We start from the raw sequence: 21,020 nt of genomic DNA on the forward strand, positions 1-21,020 counted from the left end.
TTCACAAAACAATGTTAACAAGTGGGTATATTGCTGAGCGCTTAAAGAAAGAATTGTGATCCTATCAACTCACAGAAACATGTCCAAATCTACAAATACGCATTGCCATTAACAAAGACAGACTATTGAATCTTTAGCAACCTGGTATCCGTCATGACAGTTTCTAGGGCACTATTCTATTTTTTCGAATACGGCGTGACCAAAATGCAATAATTTCAGTGAAGTCTAGTGGGTGCCTGTTTAGACGATATAAGCCATGACGGAGGTGTTCTTGTACCTGATAACACACTGCACATTCAATCAAATCGTGCTCGGCAGTTGCACCTAGGGAAGCACGTGCAGTATAGATAATCTGAAGACGCATGCTCGGAATGAGGTGTTGTAAAAACATTGCTGGGCCTGTAAACATTGTTGAGTTTTAGGTTGTGAAGGAAGAAGTGCAAAGGTCGATCTACAATTAGACTTTGCGTGAGGTGCAGAAAAGAATCATTTCTATGCTATGAATCATTTAAACTATGCTCCTTACTGCAAGTAGGCAACAGTGAACTTGAATGTTAGTGGCCAATCTATCGGTGATTTTGTTCCCACTGTACCCACGTGAGTGAGAATACACTGAAAATAAACCTTGTTGCCAATACGTGTGGAAAGGTGGGGGTTCGAGCTATTTCGTATGCGAGCGGCATGTTAGGTTCATGAAAGTAAATCTGAAGTAGTGTTTCAACAAGCTACTTTAGGGTCTGAATACATCATCCGATTACGAATAAAATTACTGTCTTTAGCGTAATTTTCATTATGTGAAACATTTGAGTTGAAGCACGTTACATAGGCTGAGATAATAAGTAGCTGTTGTCCGTTCGAAGAGCTGGTAAAATGGAAAGATGTCGTGGAACTAGATGGTAGAAGACACATTTGTGAAAACTGTAAAGTCCTAGTTAAAATAATGCACGGTAAAGGGAGTCAATTATTAACATTTGTGTTGGCGACATTCCATTTATTCCCACCATTGCTATTCACAAATCATGCTTCTACTGAGGACGACCAGTTACAAAAAAATCCTTCAAAAGCAACCGTATTGCTACGTGCCCAGTCAATGACACGAAATCTTGCCAAAACCTGCGCAGTAACTTGTTATGAAGAAGGTGCTGAAGATGTTCAGTTGAAAGAAAGAAAACCATTTTTACAGGTTTCTCAAGTTTGGCCAGAAACGGAATGTGAAGCTGCTTTGCTTCGGCAATTACAAGGTTACTACGAATCGAATAAGGCAAACCAAGACAGACCTCAAGGATTCCGGGTGACTGCATTGCGTAATCGCTGCTTTTCTGAATTCGAGTGAAAGTGAACAAACAAGAGCTTGCATTACAAGGGCAACATGCAGATTCACGTGGGCTTCCCAACTTTGTTAAAGCACTCCTCCAGTGGCAGTTTGGGCATCCATTCCAAATTTATCTTGAGAAACCGGGGTGCGCGTTTTGTAGGCACAGCAATGCTGTTTACTGCAAGCCTGAAGTACTAAACTCACCCTCACATGAATGAGAGAGCTGCCTAATTATCAGCTTAAAGTTCATGACACTTTGTCAAAAATACGTTACACTCTCCAAATCAGAAGACCAAATTAGCGCCTGTCCCGTATATTTTGTGTTTTCCGTCCATTTTTTGTTGTTGTTGTTGTTGTTGTCGAGCAAACTACTCACCAGGAAGTTTTACTAAGAACACAAAATGCACAAACAGGAATATTTACCGATAGCAACATTAGTTGAGAAAATTTTTCAAAAATCACAATAAATGAGAAAGGGCTCAAAAGACCCTCTTGGTTGCATATTATTTGTTTACCTGCAAAACGAGACCCTATGGTGAGAAGTCTGTGGCAATTCATTTCAGCATTCAACTACAGTCGAGTCCACTTGTAACGATACCGTTTATAACAATATATCGGATATAACGATGAACAGCCATGGCCCTGTCAACTTTTGTATTTTTTCGACGGTAAAATAAACCGCTTATTACAATGCTCCAGTGCCCCGATGTCGGTTACGATTGAATCCGGTTATATTGTGCACCAAAAGAGCAACAGTGACGGCTCTAATGACGTGGTTGCGCAGCCTACTCAGGTAGTGTCTTCGTAGGAGGCCCAAGGCGTGACACAGTCCTTCGGGGACTTTGTTTCCGCCAAGGACATTTACCTCAGCTAGGTGAAGCACCTATAGATGCTCTTGGAAAAGATTTGTGCTAGCTTCACACGTGGCAAACAAAAGTGACCGACTGTGGCTTCTTTCCCGCAAATTAGTAGTAGTGCAATCGCTGGCATGCGAATAAAATGTTTTGAGCTCTGTTCCATCTTTTTATTTTGCAACCCGCTTCTAACAATTATGGGTCATAACGATGGGATTTCCTCGGCACTTGGATATTGTTATAAGTGGACGAGACTGCACTTCTCCAAGACCACGAAAGATAATTTGCGACAATATTCTCAGCAGGTTTGTCATCAAAGTAATTTAGCAAGTACAGGCATATGCTGATTTGGTTATGATATGATTAATTATAAGGTTTAACGCGCCAAAGCTACACAGGCAATGAGGCGCGCCGTAGTGGATGGGCTCTGGATTAATTTTGACCACCGGCAGGGGATATTTAACGCGTGTCAAAATCTCAAACACTTGGGTGTGTTTTATTCACTTTTCGCATCCATCAGAAAAGTGGCCGCCGCGGCCATCGAACCCCCATCCTTGGGCTCAGCAGCAGAACACCTTAGCCACCGTGGCAGGTGTACAGGCATGTGCATCCATGTCACCTGTGCACTTGCGATTGAAAAATTATGCAATTACATGGCATATGCACTTGCAATGTTTATCGTCATCTTTACAGACGAAAAAGAGTGAAGCAATGCATGTTTTTGCAAGAGGCGCTGGCGAGGAGGGCGGTTTGACAGCAGCAAAAGTCCTCATAGCCTCTAATCTGAACTGAAAGTAACATGCCCCCTCCTAGCTTTGTTCTATGGACAGCTGAAAGAGAGAGAGAGAGAGAGAGAGAGAGAGAGAGAGAGAGAGAGAGAGAGAGAGAGAGAGAGAGAGAGAGAGAGAGAGAGAGGGGCGGGGGAGGAGGGAGGGGGTCTTTAGTGGTACTGATGAGGTTAGCCTGGTAAATGCACCTAGCTTGCTACACCAGATGTGTGAGAACTGAAACTGATGAAGTGATGATGACTACGATGCGCTCACTAATGAAACCCTATTTAAAGAGTGATCAAGTCGTGGACTTCGCAGGAAGGTCAACAGAGCTCTTGTTGCGCAGGACGCTCATTTAGAGTTAGACCAGGGGCCTAACACATCACTTAGTGTTAGTCTTCCATAAAGCCGAAATGGGACGTCCTAGCTACTGTACACCGCATGCGTTCACATAATACGTGGTTCAAGTCCTCGTGCACGTCACAAAGAGTGCAGAGGCGGGAAGTGGCCCATTTCATCTTGAAGCGAAAATAACTTGTGTAAGCGACATTCAGCAGCACGCGGTGAACAACCGCTTCTTCATGCTTGGACAGTCTGTGAGGCATCCTAAAGTTCCTGTGCGTGACTATGGAGTGAAGCGGCATGTAATTGTGTGGTGCTGCTGCCCCCATAGATCGCTGAAAACTCCAGGCAACCTTTGAATGCGAGAGCAGAAGTATCTCATCTGGTGAATATGGCATAGGTAACACTGGCCCGTGTAGATCATGTGCGATTGATGCCGCAGTGTTCAAGCTTTAAGTGCCGAAGCTTTAAGTTCAAGGCATTTATGTCGAAAACAAGCTGATCTTTCGGGTAAGACGTTAAGCACTGAAGTGCCACCCGAGAATCCGCGAAGATTGCCCACTGACATGCTGGTTGCTCAACAATGTAGGTGAAAGCAGCGCACAGAGCAGCAAGTTTGGTAACCATGGATGTTGTCCTGTGACTAAGCATTGCGCTAAATTAAGGAATGGATATGTATTCAACGATTTATAGCGACGGCTATTACCTTGGCCTCTATTACGGCAGCTTGGTGTTTCTGCTGCTTAGATGTAATGACAGATGCAAGATATTTATTTAATATAACAATGGCGCAGGACATTATTTCTTCAATCACCAGTGAAACTAACTCCCGGAACCAAACAACTGGCAATTTTACTGGGAACCACTCTGTGCTTCAAATGAACATGCCTCACCCACTTGAAAACCACATAAAACAACATTGGTTTCGTTCCATCGACTGCCACTTTGTTCAATCTTCCATCAACAAGATATATATCAGAATGCTACAATGGCTCCAAGATTTAATTTCCCGTGGGAGAAGTTTGAGTTGTTCGAGAGGAGTATTGCCATCTTTTTTCCACACGAAATAGCTATAGCAACACGTCGATATAATGCTGTCTCGGGGAGTTTTGAAAATTAGGTGAGCAGCACGCAAATGGGACAGGGGAGCACTCTTGCGAGATTCGCTTTGCGAGGGAGAAAAACCTACAAAATATCCAGGACTGGCAAATTTAATAGGCTGACTATTGAGACATGAACGATTGTCAAGCTACAGGAGACTGTTTACAGTGCTGGAAAAAGGGGGACAGTGGGGTCTTTATACCCCTGCTACACTGGGGTCCAAATGTCATTTGAACCAAATGTCATTTGACTCAAATGGGTTGCTTCAAATGCCATTCAGAATCCGCCGTGCTACACTACAATTTTGATGGCATTTGAAAGCTTTCACAACTGTTCGCTGTGCTGTAGTGCTGTGCTGTGCTATTTAAATTTTTAACAGGTTTCACCAGACACGTACAACCTCGGCGACCCATTGCGCTGCTTGGAGCGCAGCGCAATACAAAACGCGGACAGCCAGAGTAAACTTGGAACACTGTATTTACAGCACGCCGACATGAACTTAACAGTCGTGAACACAGCTCGGCCATCGAATGCATGAGCCAGCTCGCAAACGAAGACCTGTACACCAGCTTCCTCGACACATTCTTATTCCATCACAGTTAAACTTCCTTTCGCAGTGTCCGGCACACAGGTTGTACAGTTCACTTCTTGTCACCCGCACCTTTCGATTCATGGCGAACCTCGATGGGGATCGCCTTCGCTTCTTCCTTCTTGGGCGCGTTCTTACGCGGAGCTTCGAGCGCCAGGTGTCCGTTGGGCTTGAGGTGGCACTTGACGGTCTCCGGGTCGACGTCTTCGGGAAGCACGTATCGGCGCGTGAACTCCCTCTTGACGTAGCAGCCGCGGTCGTCCGACTTCTCCTCGTGCTTGCCGTGGATGACGACGCAGTTGTCCTCCGTCTTCACGCTGATCTCTTCGGGGGTGAAGTGGCGGGTGTCCACGCTAATGGCGAACTTGTCCGGGCTGCAGGCGACCGAGGAGCCCTGCTGCTGTTGTTGGACGACGGCGCGAGAAGCGTCCGAACGACCGGCATGACTAGGTTCCAGGTAGAACCGCTGGTGGAAGAACGGCGGATCAAACAGCTCACCGTCGAGGAAGGAGCCGCCGAAGTCGTCGTTGAAAAACCGCCGAGCGAAGTCTGAGGGGCCCCGGTTGTAACCGTACAGGAGCGGGAACAGAGCCATTGTCGTTGTGTTCAAGCAGTTCAAGTACGAACGAACTAGCGATCAGTGAATCCTGACAGGTGCGTCGGTGCGTCGCGCTTACCGGTTAAATAGCGGTCTGTCCCACCTTCCCGTATTTTCACGAACATTCTTGTACCGAAATAATAGATATAAAAAGTTTAATGCGGATTGGGCGAGCTTGGTCACGTGGAATTGATGACACGCGCGCAGTGGTTGTGTCGGCAGGTTGTTTCGTTCTCGAAATTTCGCGCGGCTTCCGGAGGCTTTTCTTTCCGCATGTCCGGAGGCGAGCATTTCGTCTGCTTTCATGGCGTTGTCGTTGCGACATTTGAATTGGCTCGGTTTTGGAACGCATTTGCCTTTATTGCCTTTTTGTAGGCTCTCACTATACGAGGTAAAATAAAAAAAAATGTATCAAGTTTTTCAAGTGATATCTCTAATAGTTAACGATGTTTTCTTTCAAGATTGGTCTCGTTCAACTCATTCTGCGTGGCTGGTCGGCTGCAACCTATGGCTGCAACACTGCGGGAATTATATGTTAATTATTTTAAAACTGTTCTGAACCAGCATTAAACGCGAACCGGAAATTTAAGAATATATGTATGTTAATGTACAAGGAAGTGTACGTCTGACATTTAATGAGGAAGAGGAGGAGGAAAACGTTTATTCAGAAAAAGGGAGAGGGGAGGGGGAGAGAAAGAGTTAGGAGCGGTGGGTGGCCATCCTATTCCGGTAGGCCGCGCAGGGTCGCCGCCGCCTTCGCCCGAGAGATCAGGGCTTCCTGGTCCTCGAGCTGGCAACTGCGCAACGCGCTCTCCCATCGCTCTACAGAAGGGGGATCGGGTGGTTGGGGGTTCAGTGGGCACATCCAGACAAGGTGCAGGGTCGTGTTGGGAGTGTCGCAGCGTGAGCAGTTGGGTGCATAGCAGGTGGGGGAGATGCGGTGGAGGGCGACGTGGTTGTGGTATGTGTGAGTTTGAAGTCTTCGCCAGATGCGGGCGTCGGGAACGGAGAGCGAAGGGTGAGGAGGGGGATAAGTGCGTCGGGAGGCCCTGTAGTGGTACAGGATGTCGGTGTAGGTTTGTTGGAGAGGGGTCAGAGCAGGGGGACCATGGTCAAGGTTGGGGCGGCAGGCCTCGTCTGGGAGGGCCCGGGTAAGAAAATCGCGGGCCGTGGCGTGAGCCACTTCGTTCCCAGGGAGGGATGTGTGGCTCGGTGTCCACACGATGCGGGTTAACGGTAGAGTGGGGCGTTGGGACAGGATGTGGAGTGCCAGGGTGGAAACTCTGCCTTGAGCGTAGCGGCGGCAGGCAGCTTGAGAGTCCGTGAGCACCGTGACAGTTGGAGTCGTAGCGTGAGCGATGGCGAGGGCTATAGCGGCTTCTTCTGCCGTGCTCGTTGATGCTGTCTGCAGGCTGGAAGCAACGAGGGTGGTGGCGTCGGAGCGCACTACGGCAGCTACGTGTGCTCGTTGTCGGGGGTAGGGAGTGGCGTCGGTGTAAAGGGCAGTTGAATCACTGCCGTACTTTCGAAGAAGGAGGCGGGTCCGATGCTGTCGTCGTCCAATGTTGTACGTGGGGTGCATATGGCGTGGGATGGGAAGCACCCGTATGTTCGTGCGTTGAGCAGTGGGTATTCGCTGGGGGGTATCGGGAGTCTGCTCGACATGTCGACCGAGCTTATGCAGCAGGTGTCGGCCCGTTGGCGTGAGCTGCAGTAAAATGAAAAAATAAAAGTGAGTGACGCGATCATTTGAAATCTGTGCCATACTCGACATCAATTTAGTCCCCACGGCGATGTAAGTTTAGTATTTACCGAAAAAACCTTGTGAAAAATAAATAGGCACATATACGGTCTCGTAGAACAATTACAAATCAATGGCAACGGTTACGTGTGTTATTCCACAAGAACACGCCATGAGTGATTGTGTGCAGTTACGTCGACGGCATTTTTATGATTAAGAAAGGTTCAAAGATCGACCTTTTGGTTAGGAAAGAGCAAGTAAATTCATGTGCGAGGTTTTTTGGTAACGATTCCGCGGGCACAGAGTGCACATTTAAAAATCCGCTGTCAGTCACGGAGCCGGCAACCAGAACATTCGGGGAAGCCGTAGAAGGGGCGCGAATCTCGCATTTCGCGCGCTTTGTCCAAAAGCAAACAAAACAAAGGTAACGTGATGTTTAACCAATCACAGAGCGCTTTTGCTCCCGGTTGTTGCCCTCTCCCCCCCTCGCCCGGTGTTTCTCGTGGCTTCTCGAACTCGTTTCCGGACGCAGACGACGCGCTTTAAAAGCGTCGTCTGCTCCGCTCCGGGTCAGTTCACGAATCGAAAGTGGTTTGTGTCGTCTGCGAGTTATCATGGCATTGTTTCCGCTGCTCAACAGTGCTTCTTGGGGGCCCTCGGACCTGGCGAGGCGCTTCTTCGACGACGACTTCGGGGGCTCCTTCCTCGATGGCGAGCTGTTCGACCCGCCGTTCTACCACCAGCGGTTTTACATCCAGCCGCGTCACCAGCAAGCGTCACGCTGCCCCGCCCAGCAGCAGCAGGGCACTGCCGTCGCCTGCACCCCTGAAAAGTTTGCCATCAACGTGGACACTCGGAACTTCTCCCCCGAAGAGATCAGCGTGAAGACGCAAGACAACTGCGTCGTCATCCACGGCAAGCACGAGGAGAAGTCCGACGACCGCGGCTGCTACGTGAAGAGGGAGTTCACGCGCCGCTACGTGCTCCCCGAAGACGTCGACCCGCAGAGCATCAAGTGCCACCTCAATCCGAACGGACACCTGGCGCTCGAGGCTCCGAGGAAGAACGGTCCAAAGGAGCAGGCCAAGCACGTCCCGATTCAGGTGCAGAACGTTCCTGCCGTGAAAGACGCCGCAAAGAAGTGAGATAGCTACCGGCTACTCGCGGATTTTACGTTCCGTGATGAGCGACTTGTTATATGCGGTAGTATTTCGCGTAAAAGTTGTCATGCCTGTGAATTCTGTATTGCGTGAACAAGCTAGGACGCTTTTTTTTTTTTTTCATCCAGGGTTACGGTACACGCAATATCTTCCAAGACTCATTTCTGTTCTCCGAATATTTCAATAAAAGTTTTGTACAACCCAAGTGCGCATTTTCATTGCATATTCGCGCACACGGAGGCCTAAAAGGGGCGACCGAGTTGCGGAATATTACCCCGCGCTGTCATAATGTGGTGTTGGCTTTTCCACAAGACGTCGAAGCTATGCAGGAAACCCTGGTTAGAATCAGCATATGTTGGTGGTGGAAGGGGCCCGGTGAACTGTTACCACCGAAATAACGTTCCAGCTATACGGGAATGACGGCGCCCAGTGCCTGGTACCACTATTGTCATAACCGGTACCAGTATTGTCTTCAAAAAGGCGAGGCACAAGTGGGGCTGTATCAATAGCGTCATTCCCGGTTTATATAAAAACCATACTTGGGGGGCAACAGTATGCTGGAAAACTGAAATAATGACACCAGCGCAGGCCATTCTTAAGCCTAACTGGAGATATCCCAACACATTATGGATTCAGATAATTAATTTAAATGCTACTTGTAAATACCTCGAGTAACCGCTTGCATAACGGGACCATGATTTAAAGCGCGGTTTTGCGACCACCGGTTCCCCTCCCAAATTGAACTCTACGCATAACCACGGTACCCTGAAGGTAACTACCTGTTATTGTTGTAATTGTTTGGTCAAGAAAATGGCTGCCGATGTAAATATGAAACACATATAGATATGTGTGATCCAATGGGATTTCAACCCGTATCTTCAACGTAGCGGTCCGATGCGTTATCAGCGCTGCGCTGGTAACGCATAGCGTCAATATTTCTTGTTCTTTCTTTTGGGACCTTCACGGCGCTGACCCCGTGAAAATGGAAAGAGCATTTCTAGCAAGAAATCATAATTTACAGCTTCATTTGTGACTATATAGTTATAAATTCTAGCTGGAATAGACAGTTTCCTACTACAAAAATTCTTATTCCAGCTAGAGACGATTATTTCCAGCTTGCGGGTATTTTTTCTTCCGGCTGGACTGACAAATGCTTGCTGGAAGTAATAGCTGCCAGCCGGAAAAACATGTCAATCCTGCTAGAAATGAGCTAGAAACTGAATTTCTAGCTGGAAGAAATTTCTGGTTCAATGTTATTTTCAGCTGGGAATGTATGCGCCCGCATCACGAAACTCTCAATTGGAAACATAAAAATTGCACAATACAGTCGAACACGGATATATCGAACTCGAAGGGGATCGCTAATTAGTTCGATATATGAAAAATTCGATATAAAAAAATAAAGGCCCGGAGACCTCACCTGTGGCGGACGATCACCTACAATCGGCGCATTCAAGAATGACAACTTATTTCGCACACACGATGCAACGGGATGTTTTATTTCCGTGAAAAAAAATCGCTTATTTTGGCCTGCTTCTTCGTCTTCGAAATGAAGTTGAAGACGCTGGTCTCGATCTTATCGAGGCTGTCCAGGTGCGACAGCCCGGTTCCCTCCATGTCGCCACAACAACGTCGAATCAAGACGAACGCTGCTGCCACTTCGGCGGCGGAGTACGCGCGTGTAGCTGCCGCCTCGTTCGGACTATCTTCGTCGCCACTTGAGCTGTCGGCCTGGGCATCCTGGGTCCCTGCGACCGCAGCTACAATGTCCTCGTCAGCGAGGCTCGCAACAGCCTGAACATTGCAGTCCACTTCCACGAAATCGTCCGCAGACACTTCGGGTGGAACGGCAGCCGGGAAGAGTGTCGACAACTCGCGAAACGCGTCGTCTAGGCGCTCTTCGTCGCCGTCTTCACCGGTTTCCGCAAGTTCCGCCGTCACGAAGCCTGCCTTCCGGAAGCAGTTGGCCACTGTGTCCGTCTTCACGTCTCGCCAGGCGCCCGTCAGCATTTGAATGGCACCAAGCAGGTCAACCTTCAGCTCGGTGCCCATGCGGAGGTTGACCAGCAGCCTATCAAGGAGTCGCCTCCTGTAGCCCACCTTGAAAGACTTGATGATGCCCTGGTCGAGCGGTTGCAGCTTCGCTGTCGTGTTGGCCGGCAGAAACTTCAGCTCGATGTTTTTGAGCTCGCAAGTGGTGTGGTGGGCCGAGCAGTTGTCCACAAGAAGGCAAGCGCGACGCCCCGACTTGCCCAACTCGACGTCCCACGCTTGAAGCCATTCTGTGAACAGCTGACGCGTCATCCACGCCTTCTTGTTCGAGGCGTAGCGAACGGGGAGCTGCTTACAGTTCTTGAAACAGCGCGGTGCCCTTGCTTTCCCGATCACAAAGGGCTGGAGCTTCCGAGACCCATCCATGTTGGCCGCCAGCAGAACGCTCACGCGGACTTTACTCATTTTTCCGCCATGACACGTGCTGCCCCGGACGTCGAGAGTCTTGCTCGGCAGCATTTGCCAAAATAAACCGGTCTCGTCGGCGTTGAAAATTTCAGCGGGTGAAAACTTCGCCGAGATTTCCGGCCACTCCTTCGTCAAGCACTGCTGGATGTCCTGGCTGCGTACGGCTTCGCTTTCGCCGGAAATGGTTTTGCCGACGATGTTGTAGCGTTGCTTAAATCGGTGAAGCCACCCGGTGTTGTCGCCGAAATTGTCCTCACCCAGTGCAGCGGCAAACCATTTGGCCTTAGCCATCAGCATTGGCCCATCCACAGGAATGTTCTTCGCGCGCACTTCTAAAAACCAGGCATAGAGTGCCTTTTCTACTTTCCCGTGGGCAGTAGCACGCACACGACAGGCTCGCGACGTTCGCTGCTCCGCCGCCTTTGCCTTGATATGCGCCTTGTTCTTCAACAAAGTGCTCAGAGTGCTGCGTGGCATCCCGATATCGTCCGCCACCGTCGAACTTTTTTCGCCCGCCTCAACACGCTGTATGGCTTTTAACTTCGTCGCAAAGTCAAGGTTCCTCCGCTTCTTGACGCTGGCCATTGCTACACGAGAAGTCGAAAATTCAAGCAGTCCGCAGCGCCTTCGCACAGCACGCACGCAAAAGAGGAATGCGGTGGTACGCGACAATTAAGGGAAGTGAACTCCGCCAACAAAGCGCACGCGAACAGTCGCGATGACGGCGATGGCTACCCGGGCTGCCTGCTAGGGCAGCAGCGATGTACGAAAGGCGCGAGCTGTGGTTGGCTGATCAAAACTCACAAAACATCAACAGCAAAAAAGAAAGAAAAGAAAAAAGGAGGAGGCCGCCGGCGCACAACAGCACAGTCCGAGCCCCCGAGCCCTCACGTTTTTCAAGCGTTTCGGGTGTCGGCGGAGGCGCTGTTACGCGAAGGTGGCTAGAGTTCCTCTATAGTTCATCTCACAAGCTACATGCAGCACTGTGGAGGCTACATTGTTGTCCCCCTCAGGCCGCCTAACTCACCGCGAAGGAAGCGACAAAAGGCGCGGGGCCGTGCGGTGCCACTTGCCGAGAGGGGAGAAGGGAGTGTCCTTTCAGGACCCCCTTCACGGCGGATTAGGCGCCCTCAGTGGGCGCACTATTGATAACAATGTAGCCTCCACAGTGCTGCATGTAGCTTATGAGATGAACTATAGCTCCCGCAGGGAGCTAAGAGTTGCGCGACCGACCGCCATCTTTGTTATCCGGATTGCTGCGGGAAAGCCGCCCGTCGCGAGTGTAGGAGCCTCGCCGCCACGCTTCCGACGGCGGCCCACGCGCGGTGGGGGCGCTTCGGTCGGCGGCGCCTTACGGCGGCTACGCTGGACTCCTGCGATGTCGCTCACGCTTCTGCTGCTGCTGTTCCTGGGCGGGGCGCGGTGCCGCCCGCGTCGGCGGCTGCGGCGCAGCCGTAGTAAGGTGGTTAGCCACCCTAGCCGTAGTGGGGGCTTCTCTGCGCGGCATGGATGACCGGAGTGTCGCAATCACGGCGGCGCGTGGAAAAGGGTCGCGCAACTCTTAGCTCCCTGCGGGAGCTATATACAGGAACTCTAAAGGTGGTGAAGGTCGCCGGGCGCAGCCAGTGCCGAAGCGCACCTTCCGGCTAGCGCGGCGTTCGATATATCCGATGGCGGGTAAAAATACCGTTCGATATAAACGTGCGAACTTCTATACTTTTACAAAGGATTTTCAAGGGGATAATTTACGAGTTCGATATAGCCGAAAATTCGATATATCCGTGTTCGATATATCCGTGTTCGACTGTAGTGCGTGCCTCGCTATGAAAGAGGAAGAAGCGAAAGCGAATTAAAAGACGCCGACATGGCGTAGCACAAAAGAAGCAGGTCGAATTAATTCGCTCCAAATGACAAAATAAGAACGAAAGCGAAAGAGATGCAGCAAGGAAGAAGATGTTAATAAGTGCATAATCTCCAGACTTTCGCCCTCAAAAGGAATTTTTGGCGGGTCCATCCAACCCACCCCTGACGCTCCGTCAGGGGTGGGTGACCAGGGGCGGTATTCTCGAGTTTTGTCCCTTATGCGTCCCTTTCAAAAGTGTCCCTTTTGGCAAGCCCCGATTGGCTAAAAGCAAACAACCGGAAGTGACGTAACGCAAGCGCGGAAAACCTACTGCCAACTCCATCTCTCACTGCTTAACCGGAAGTACGTCACGAGGAAGAAGCGCAAAAGGGACAGTTACAAGAATAGCACCCCAGGTGCTGCTTCGGCGAGTTGATGATCGCTGTGGCTCGTTTTATAGGATGTTTTTGTAGCGTGAGTTACACTGGCCGTGGTTGAGCAGTTTCGAGTGGCTCCTGGAGAGCCGTGCTGCGCAAGCGCGAGGAGCAGTGACGTCACACGGCGCACAGCTGCCCGGCGAAGTACGCCAAGCAGCCGAACCCGCCACCTTTCTCGCCGCCCCAGTGTAGTGTGTGCTTGGCCGCCCAGCCGGCCAACATGCGTCACCTGGTGTGGGACTGCGAAGGACTGAAGGATGCACGTGACAAACATCGCCCGTCATCTGTATCAACATACGAGGACTGGATCCGGCCAACACACGACCACAAGAGAATTCTACTCACACTGTGGACATTTGCGTGTGAAGCCTCCATAGTGCGACGCACGTAACCCCCTTCCCTTTTCCCCCTCCCACCGCAACAGGCCTAGTGCCGTCCTATTCATAATAAATTTTACAACAACAACACACCCCACGCGCGCAGCGTCTTCGCCGACCTCCGTTCCGCACGTGGCGGCCCGGTCCACTTGACGATCATGCGAGGGATGGCCGTGTGTGGAACCGATGGCTCGTGCGTCGCAGCAACACCGGCGTGCGCCTGTGGAAACAACTTAGCTGTGGGGCGATTGGTGACGCTGCGCCGGAGCCGCTTGATAAATATACATGCGTCACATAATACGTATACCGTGTGTGTGTCATTGAAGCAGCATCCTAGACAACCAGGAAAGCTAAGAATAACCAGCTGAACCTTAGCTCACGTTACGTATATCGTGGCATTGCCGAGCTAAGCCACTGGTATTTTTTTATTTCGCCTTTCGTCTAGTCTTTCTCTTTTTTTCGCTTGTTCTTTTTTTTTTTTTTGCCTTCGGTTCCGTTCTCCTTTGGGTTGTACAATGCTCTTGGCTGCACGTTTTTAGAAATGTTTCTGTTGATATTTATTTTTGTTAAGTTCGAGATTCATGATTCCGTTTCTGGACTGAACACTTTTTTATGTATCTCCTACAACAATGCCCTCTGGGCGAATGTAGTATTCCAAATAAATAAAATAAAATATACAGTTCCATTGATTTTTATTTTCCCTTCAAATCTGCCCCGCATGCAGCACTGGCTGATGCCTCCATTTCGACACGAATTCAACATCTGTGAGGCTCCTGTGCTGTTCTGCTGGGGAAAAATAATATAAGTTTCTACTGATAAACTTGAGTTGATAGATCAAATTAGGGGCCATTTCACTCTGTTATGGTCATAAAATGGACATCACACACCCATACGGGCAGATAATTTATTTTTCTTATCATTTCGTACGGCTCCATGATTACCTCATGAAGCTATGAAGAATTGGAGTTGTACATATAGTAGACTTCATTAATTTACCTCCCATGTAAGTTCATGACAGCAGACGGGAATTCTGTAACGTTTGCATGTGCTTCACTGTGAACTATCTAATTATAAAAGGTAGATGAAACTCGCCGTCATGTTGGAGGCTAATTCTCGCATATTTTGTAGCGGTTTAGTTTCGATTAAGCTGAGGCTACGGCCGTTTTATGTTACAGATAGGAATTTTGCAACGTTTACTTCACTGTGAGCTAACTAATTATAACAAGTAAATGAAACTGAATGCTCAGAGAGTAGCCTTGGCGACAAATTGTGGTTTTCGGGAAAGTTTTGTAAAAACAAAAACAACAGCCGCTTTCTGCTCAACATTCCCTATAAGTAGGCTTAGCCGCAAGGCCTTTTTGGTGACGCAAAACTAAAAATGCACAGATTCCGCGACCACTGGCGGCGCTGCGAAACGCGCCTCCGTGACGTCGGCTTAGGGATTCTCGCATGGCTCGCTCTCCCTGCTCTTTCTTTGCGCTCGGTTGACGTCTGATGCGTGTCCGCACCAGATTTTGCGTGTGCGTAAGTTTTTATCATGATAATAGACTTAAAATCCCATACACTAGCTTAAAGCGTGAGTTAAAGTATAGTTTTGGATACCGCTACGGAAAAAAACATTGCCGGCTTCGTCCCATTCCTTGCGAAGCCGGTCCTGTGCGGAGCTCGAAGAGTCAGAGCTATAGGCTTCAGCTTCTATATAAAGCAATCTTTCGAATAAAGGGAACAGCCGGCTGCTAGTAACCGACAACAGCGAAAATGCAAGGCCAAAAATTCCAGACCTTCGGGGCTGTCGGCTTTGGCAGAAGACGTTACGATTACAGGTATGTAAAATAAAACAGTTTTTGCAACCTTCCCAAACTTTCGAATTGTATCACATCACTTAACGTTGTCATGGCATGAAAATATGCCAACATACATTAAATGCTGCAAAAACTGTAGGTTGAGTTCTAAATAACCCACCTTGTGTATAGGCGCATGCTGGTTTTATACCAGGCTTCTAACCAGTATGAAGGTTTATTGATCGAAAAGAGACGCATCTACGGTAAATATACAGCAACACTATCTTTGTTCAGACTTGGTGGGATATTTCGGTACATTTCCCACAGCCATATCTTCCCAATATTCAGATATGCGTTACAGGAAAACTGCACTCGAGAGGAGCAGAAGTAGGAGGGAGAAAACCATATTTAACAATAAAATCGAGCTGATTAGTGGGCCGGGTCCTTATTACAGGAAAAGACAGTAAGAGTAATTTTCTTCAATTCATAAAACGCCATCCCGAGTAGACCAGGATTTGTTCTTTACGCCTAGAATGGTTGGAAAACATTAAAGAGCTGCTTGGAAATATTTATTGGTTTCGATTCTTGTAATATATGCACATATGCTATTTATTGCGTTCATTAGCGGGTATATCAAGCCTTCGACACCGTAATCATGTCATAATTGTTCGGGTCGAGTCAGTTCGTTATGATAACGGTGGTTACGATGGAAATTTGGGCCACAAAAGCCACCTTCGGGTACTGTTGACAACGTTGTCTGTGGCGCGATCGCGGTGCCGTAGCACAAACCTTCTCATTGTATAAACAACTCACGCTGTGGATATGCCATTTCTTGCACGCGGCCATAACGAAAGCCAACTTGTGAAGGGAATGCATGTATGCCATACAGCCTGAACAAAATATCCGCACGATCTTTGTGAGCCCCCCAAACACCCTCAAAGCTACTAATAATACGTTTGTGGCGGTGCAGGAACATTAATGCGTTGAACACAGAAAAAAAATCATCTGATGCAAGTCAACAGCAACAAAAGAAATAGAAGACAGCCGCTTTGTTTCCTGCTGTGTGATGCGCGTGTAGGGGCCCGCTGCTTGGAACGTATTTAGACTATTGAGTCTTCATAAGAGCATCTCAAAAAATACTGTTCGAAAGCGTACGTATTTTGAATACTTATGGAGGAGCTTTGAGCGCTGAATCAGGCAAATAAGCTAGAAAGAACGAGTTACACACGATCTTCGGACCGATGCTCTGACGAAAGTTGTTCTCTCTCTTCTCGTGTGTTGCACACTTCTGGGGGATACAGATTTATATTATTCAAAGTTGTCAGAAGCTAGCAAAATAACTGAATTACTACAAACACCTTTTTAATGCACTAAAAAAAATCAAAGCGGGCGATTTCAGCACAGGGACTGCTGCCCCTCACAAGCAGTGTAGCAGACGACAGCGGCGCGAGTCCCTAAGCCCATAGAGTTTCTCACTAACTTTTGAAAAACTTTATGCCTAAGCCGACGTCAGAGCCAGGGGGCGCATCTCATCGCCAATACCAGAACGCGGTAGAGAGAACGCGAAGATCACATTTCGCGCGCTCGTGCGCTAGCAAACAAAACAAAGGTCACGTGATTTGTAACCAATCACGGAGCTCGTACTTTGCTCCCCGCTGGTTCTGTCGCCGTTGCTACCGTTGCTTCTCGTTCTCCTCCAGGCACGCCGCACCGCCGCACGCAGACGATACGACGACAGTTCCTCGCAGGACCATTTCGCGAATCGAAAGCCGTGTGTGTGCGGGAGTGAAGGAGGCTGGTGCGAGGTTACAGTCGAGAGCGTCTTCGCAAATTATCATGGCATGGTACGGTTGTTCCCATGGTTCCCACCATGACTCGTCCGATGACGATGGGTCTGAGGGTGTGCGCATCGACGAATTCGACGAACTCGAATCGCTGTGGTTGGACGAAGAGTTCGGCGGTCCACACCGCGACGAACCGCACGCACCATTCCACCAGCGGGCGTCAGCCAGCCGCGTCCGTGCCGTACAGCTGCAGGGCGCCTCTGCCTCGGGAACAGAGAAGAAGTTTACACTCTGCACGACCGACCGGAACTCCGCCCCACAGCAAAGCAGCGTGAAGACACGGGAAAAATACGTCGTCGCCCACGGCAACAAGCACACGGACAAGACGTCGGGTGACCACGGCTGCTGCGTGACGAAGGAGCCCGAAGCCCCGATGAGGGAGGCGCCGAAGGAGCAGGCCAAGCCCGCCCCGAGTGAAGTCCAGCACGTTCCCGGCGTTGGAGACGGCGTGAAGTGAAAAGGACGCGTGCCTCGACAGTCCGCTGTACGAGATTTTTCTTAAAGTTGCACGCTTCACATGATAATAATCGTGGGCAGGTGTTTTCTGGTAGCTTAAAAGCAATATTCGATGTCAGCTCAAGGGACCACTTGCTTTTCTGCTGTGTATATATGCCTAACTGCGTCGAAATGCTTCAATAAACGGATAAACGCTCTCGTCTATATAATTGCTTTTTTATTACGTGGTCACGCCTGCAGTCTGAAGCAGGCATACGTTGATAGTTACTATCTTACCTACCTAAACATTCAAATTATAGCGTTTATAGCGCGCCGAATCACCTGGGCCATGAGGCGCGCAGTAGTGGAAGGCTCCAGATCAATTTCAGCCACCTGGTAATCTAAATTTCGACACGTACTGGCATTTTCACTAATCGCCTCCACGTGAGAAGCGGCCGCCGCGGCCGGGAATCAACAGCACAATTCTTAGACATCTTAATGGCGTGTTGTTTATTTGCAGTATGCACGTACGAAACACGTGCCAAATGCATAATGATTCCAACGCAACAAACAGCGTTGATACTACACGTATACGGTACATGCACACGGAAAAAACAAAAGACAAATCTGAACAATTAAGTAGCGCATACTCGTTCGTAGACGACTGTGACCGAAATGCGTCTTCAAATAATTCAACTGAAGGACATGAACATTGGTTCCAAGAGCACGTCATGCGCTGCACATAATAAATGCTGGAATAACGTGCGGTGCCCGTCCACGCGTCGGGTTATCAAGTGAGGGTTGGTGGTGGTGGTGGCGGTGATTATTGTACGTGTGGGATCAGGCGGGGTTAGCCTGCCTGGAGATGCCGGCAATTGCTCCGCCCAAGCTCCTCCTAATTAGTCTATGTTAGGGTCCTTTCATCACGAGTTCGCCAGTTCCGTCTCCTGAAGAAAGCTTAGTAGAAGGCGCGACACGTCTCTGCGCAGCATCCAATGACCCCTTGGGAAGACGATGTGGTCCAGGGTGTTGTGTGGGGCTGCCAACTTTCGAACTGCTGAAGGGTACAGCGGAAGAAGTGATAGGGATCTAAATATCTACATGCTTCACCGTGCAGCCAGCTTGGCTTCTGCGATTATCTGTGCAGCTTAAAATATGTTAGGTATGCGTAAATTATCCGTTTTTTTTTTTTTCTGAGGAATTTCACTTGCTGATCAGACTCTGTTGACCTTTTGCGCCGAACGCGCAAAAGGTCAAAATAAATATGGTGAATATCGTATCGTATGGTGAATATCGTGTTTCACATTAGAGCAAAAGGAGCGAATTATGCATTAGGTTTTCTTCGAGTCACGTCATTGCTCTTTTTTTTAAATGTTGGTGCATGATAGCTGGGACACCCTGTAAACTTCGTGTTTAAGCGTTCTGTCAACCATTTCCTGGTCGGGCGATTGAATCGCGTGACAGGCAGACAGGCAAAACTTTCATGCCGCGTTTAGGTAGCCCAAGGAAGACCATCGTCTTTCAAACTGTACTGGATACCCACGTAAGCGCATCAGCATGCGCTCAAGGTGACTTTCTCACGCTGGCGTGGCTCCATGCTACCGGAGCCGGCGCGCTCGCGTTCGAGGGGTTGGTGCGTTGAATAAACACCGGAGTCCAGTTATCGACCGGCCAGGTAGGTCGCTTTGTACGTTCCACGTGCTATAAGCGAGACAAATAACACTGTTTTGTTTCTCATCATGGACAGCTGAATTAAAATACAGCTTGGAAGAACAAAGACAAAATACAAGTTCGATTCATTAAAAGGACTGTTTACTGTCACAATAAAATGATGCTAATTTTAATGCAAACTCGGCACAAAAAATGATCATGTATAACTACGTACCAATGATGTACTCTTTCATTTGCTTTCGTTATGAGTGATTTTTTCTCTTGATCCCTGCCAATTGAGTGAGGGTTTCCGGGGGGTGCACTGCCAAGCTGTCTACAGCAGCTTTTAGCCCGGACGACCTTCCAGTTTCTTGTGGAGAAAATAAAGATTATCTTATCTTCAGAACAACGACTGAAGCAGTGGCGATTGACCAGCCAATACCTGTATGATACGTAACAGATTGTTTGTGCGATAGTATATGCCGTCTTATTTGTGTCAGCCGTTTCTGAGTCTCCTTGTTAATTGAATGATTAATTGTGGGGTTTAACGCGTACATGCTACAGCTATGAGGGGCTCCGGTAGAGGGCTCCGGGTTAATTTTGACCACGGTGTCCTAGAACGAGCGCCGAAATTTCGGCACACGGGCGTTTTCGCCTCCATCAGAAAAGCAGACACCGCGGCCGTTGGAGTCTTGTAAATAGTATTCGCGCTAGGAACGAAATCGAAAAGCCCGCATCGGCAGCCAGCCAAGGAGACGACTGCGAAAAATCCTTGATACCAACGTAACAGCGCCCGCAGCCAGAGCAGAAAATGATTGTGTGCGCGTAAAAACCGCTTCTCATCCAAAGGTCCTGAGCATATGGGCCCTGCGAATGCTAGTACGTACGAGTGTATGCGGCTAAAGTTCTCGACTCCCTCGCCCGGTGCGTGAACTTCGCGCCAGGCCCGAGTCACGGGCGGAGCCCGCGCACCACGAAGGACACGGAACGTTTTAAATGCAGAGCATTTCAGTAACTCACGATGTCACCCGCGTTGACGTCCGTAGTCCGCACCGTCGTTGCCCCCTACACTATATAAAAAAAATACTATCCGGCACCTGGTTTCGATCCCTCGACCCTGCGGGCGGAACGCAATGTACATGGTGCTCTACCCACTGCGCCACAAAGCCGACACAGAATGGGAGGCGACGAACGCGCCTTATATCCTTGACTCATTCAAATTACTGCTGACGAGCGCTCTCTCGCCAGCAGTTGCCGCAAGTGCAACAACATTAATGTAACGCAAACTACTTAACGCCGTGCGCCCCCGGAAATGCTCTGCATTTGATCGTGCCCCTCGCGAGGGGGATGTTTCACTGCGTCTTTAACTTGTGATTATAGCTAGAGGTTTGCAAATCACACGAGGCTGTGCTAAATGTAACAGTCTAAATAAGTTCTTAGCCCACCTGTCGCGTGAGACCGTCTACTAGGCCGGCATTTACACGCACCCTGGTCATACTACCCTCCGGTCATACGACGCTTTCGCGCGGTCCCTTGGAAGTCGTGTTATCGTCGTTCCTCTGTATAAATATAAGCCAAGGAAACAAGCACATCAAACAAGAATGAATAGGGCTACTACAAAGATACAGCAACAAAAATACACAAAGAAATGAGCAGATCTCAATGCTAAAAATGCCACCCCTGTGCCATGTTCGATTCGGGTAACAATAAAAGTTATTCCTTT

At 49.0% G+C, this 21,020-nt stretch overlaps 3 protein-coding genes across 3 annotated transcripts; 2 read left to right on the forward strand and 1 right to left on the reverse strand.

Annotated features, from left to right (window-relative positions):
- Window positions 1–4,359: 4,359 nt before the first annotated feature.
- LOC144162350 (alpha-crystallin A chain-like) lies at window positions 4,360–5,737 on the reverse strand. The gene has a single exon (XM_077692845.1). It carries the CDS (start codon window positions 5,564–5,566, stop codon window positions 5,024–5,026), a length of 543 nt encoding a protein of 180 aa, XP_077548971.1. The 5' UTR covers window positions 5,567–5,737; the 3' UTR covers window positions 4,360–5,023.
- Window positions 5,738–7,809: 2,072 nt separating this feature from the next.
- LOC144161854 (alpha-crystallin A chain-like) lies at window positions 7,810–8,715 on the forward strand. Its single transcript, XM_077692437.1, has one exon. It carries the CDS (start codon window positions 7,925–7,927, stop codon window positions 8,453–8,455), a length of 531 nt encoding a protein of 176 aa, XP_077548563.1. The 5' UTR covers window positions 7,810–7,924; the 3' UTR covers window positions 8,456–8,715.
- An 8,489-nt stretch (window positions 8,716–17,204) lies between these two features.
- Window positions 17,205–17,669, forward strand: LOC144162225 (uncharacterized). The gene has a single exon (XM_077692689.1). It carries the CDS (start codon window positions 17,205–17,207, stop codon window positions 17,667–17,669), a length of 465 nt encoding a protein of 154 aa, XP_077548815.1.
- The last annotated feature ends 3,351 nt before the right edge of the window (window positions 17,670–21,020 follow it).

Source organism: Haemaphysalis longicornis, unplaced genomic scaffold (assembly GCF_048455015.1).
Source record: "Haemaphysalis longicornis isolate Haplotype H1 unplaced genomic scaffold, Haemaphysalis longicornis Haplotype H1 scaffold_12, whole genome shotgun sequence".
Classification (NCBI taxonomy): Eukaryota; Metazoa; Arthropoda; class Arachnida; order Ixodida; family Ixodidae; genus Haemaphysalis; species Haemaphysalis longicornis.

Excerpts from the sequence above, each read along its gene's own strand:
- LOC144162350 (XM_077692845.1), bottom strand. The coding sequence starts at position 5,566 with ATGGCTCTGTTCCCGCTCCTGTACGGTTACAACCGGGGCCCCTCAGAC.
- LOC144161854 (XM_077692437.1), top strand. The coding sequence starts at position 7,925 with ATGGCATTGTTTCCGCTGCTCAACAGTGCTTCTTGGGGGCCCTCGGAC.
- LOC144162225 (XM_077692689.1), top strand. The coding sequence starts at position 17,205 with ATGGCATGGTACGGTTGTTCCCATGGTTCCCACCATGACTCGTCCGAT.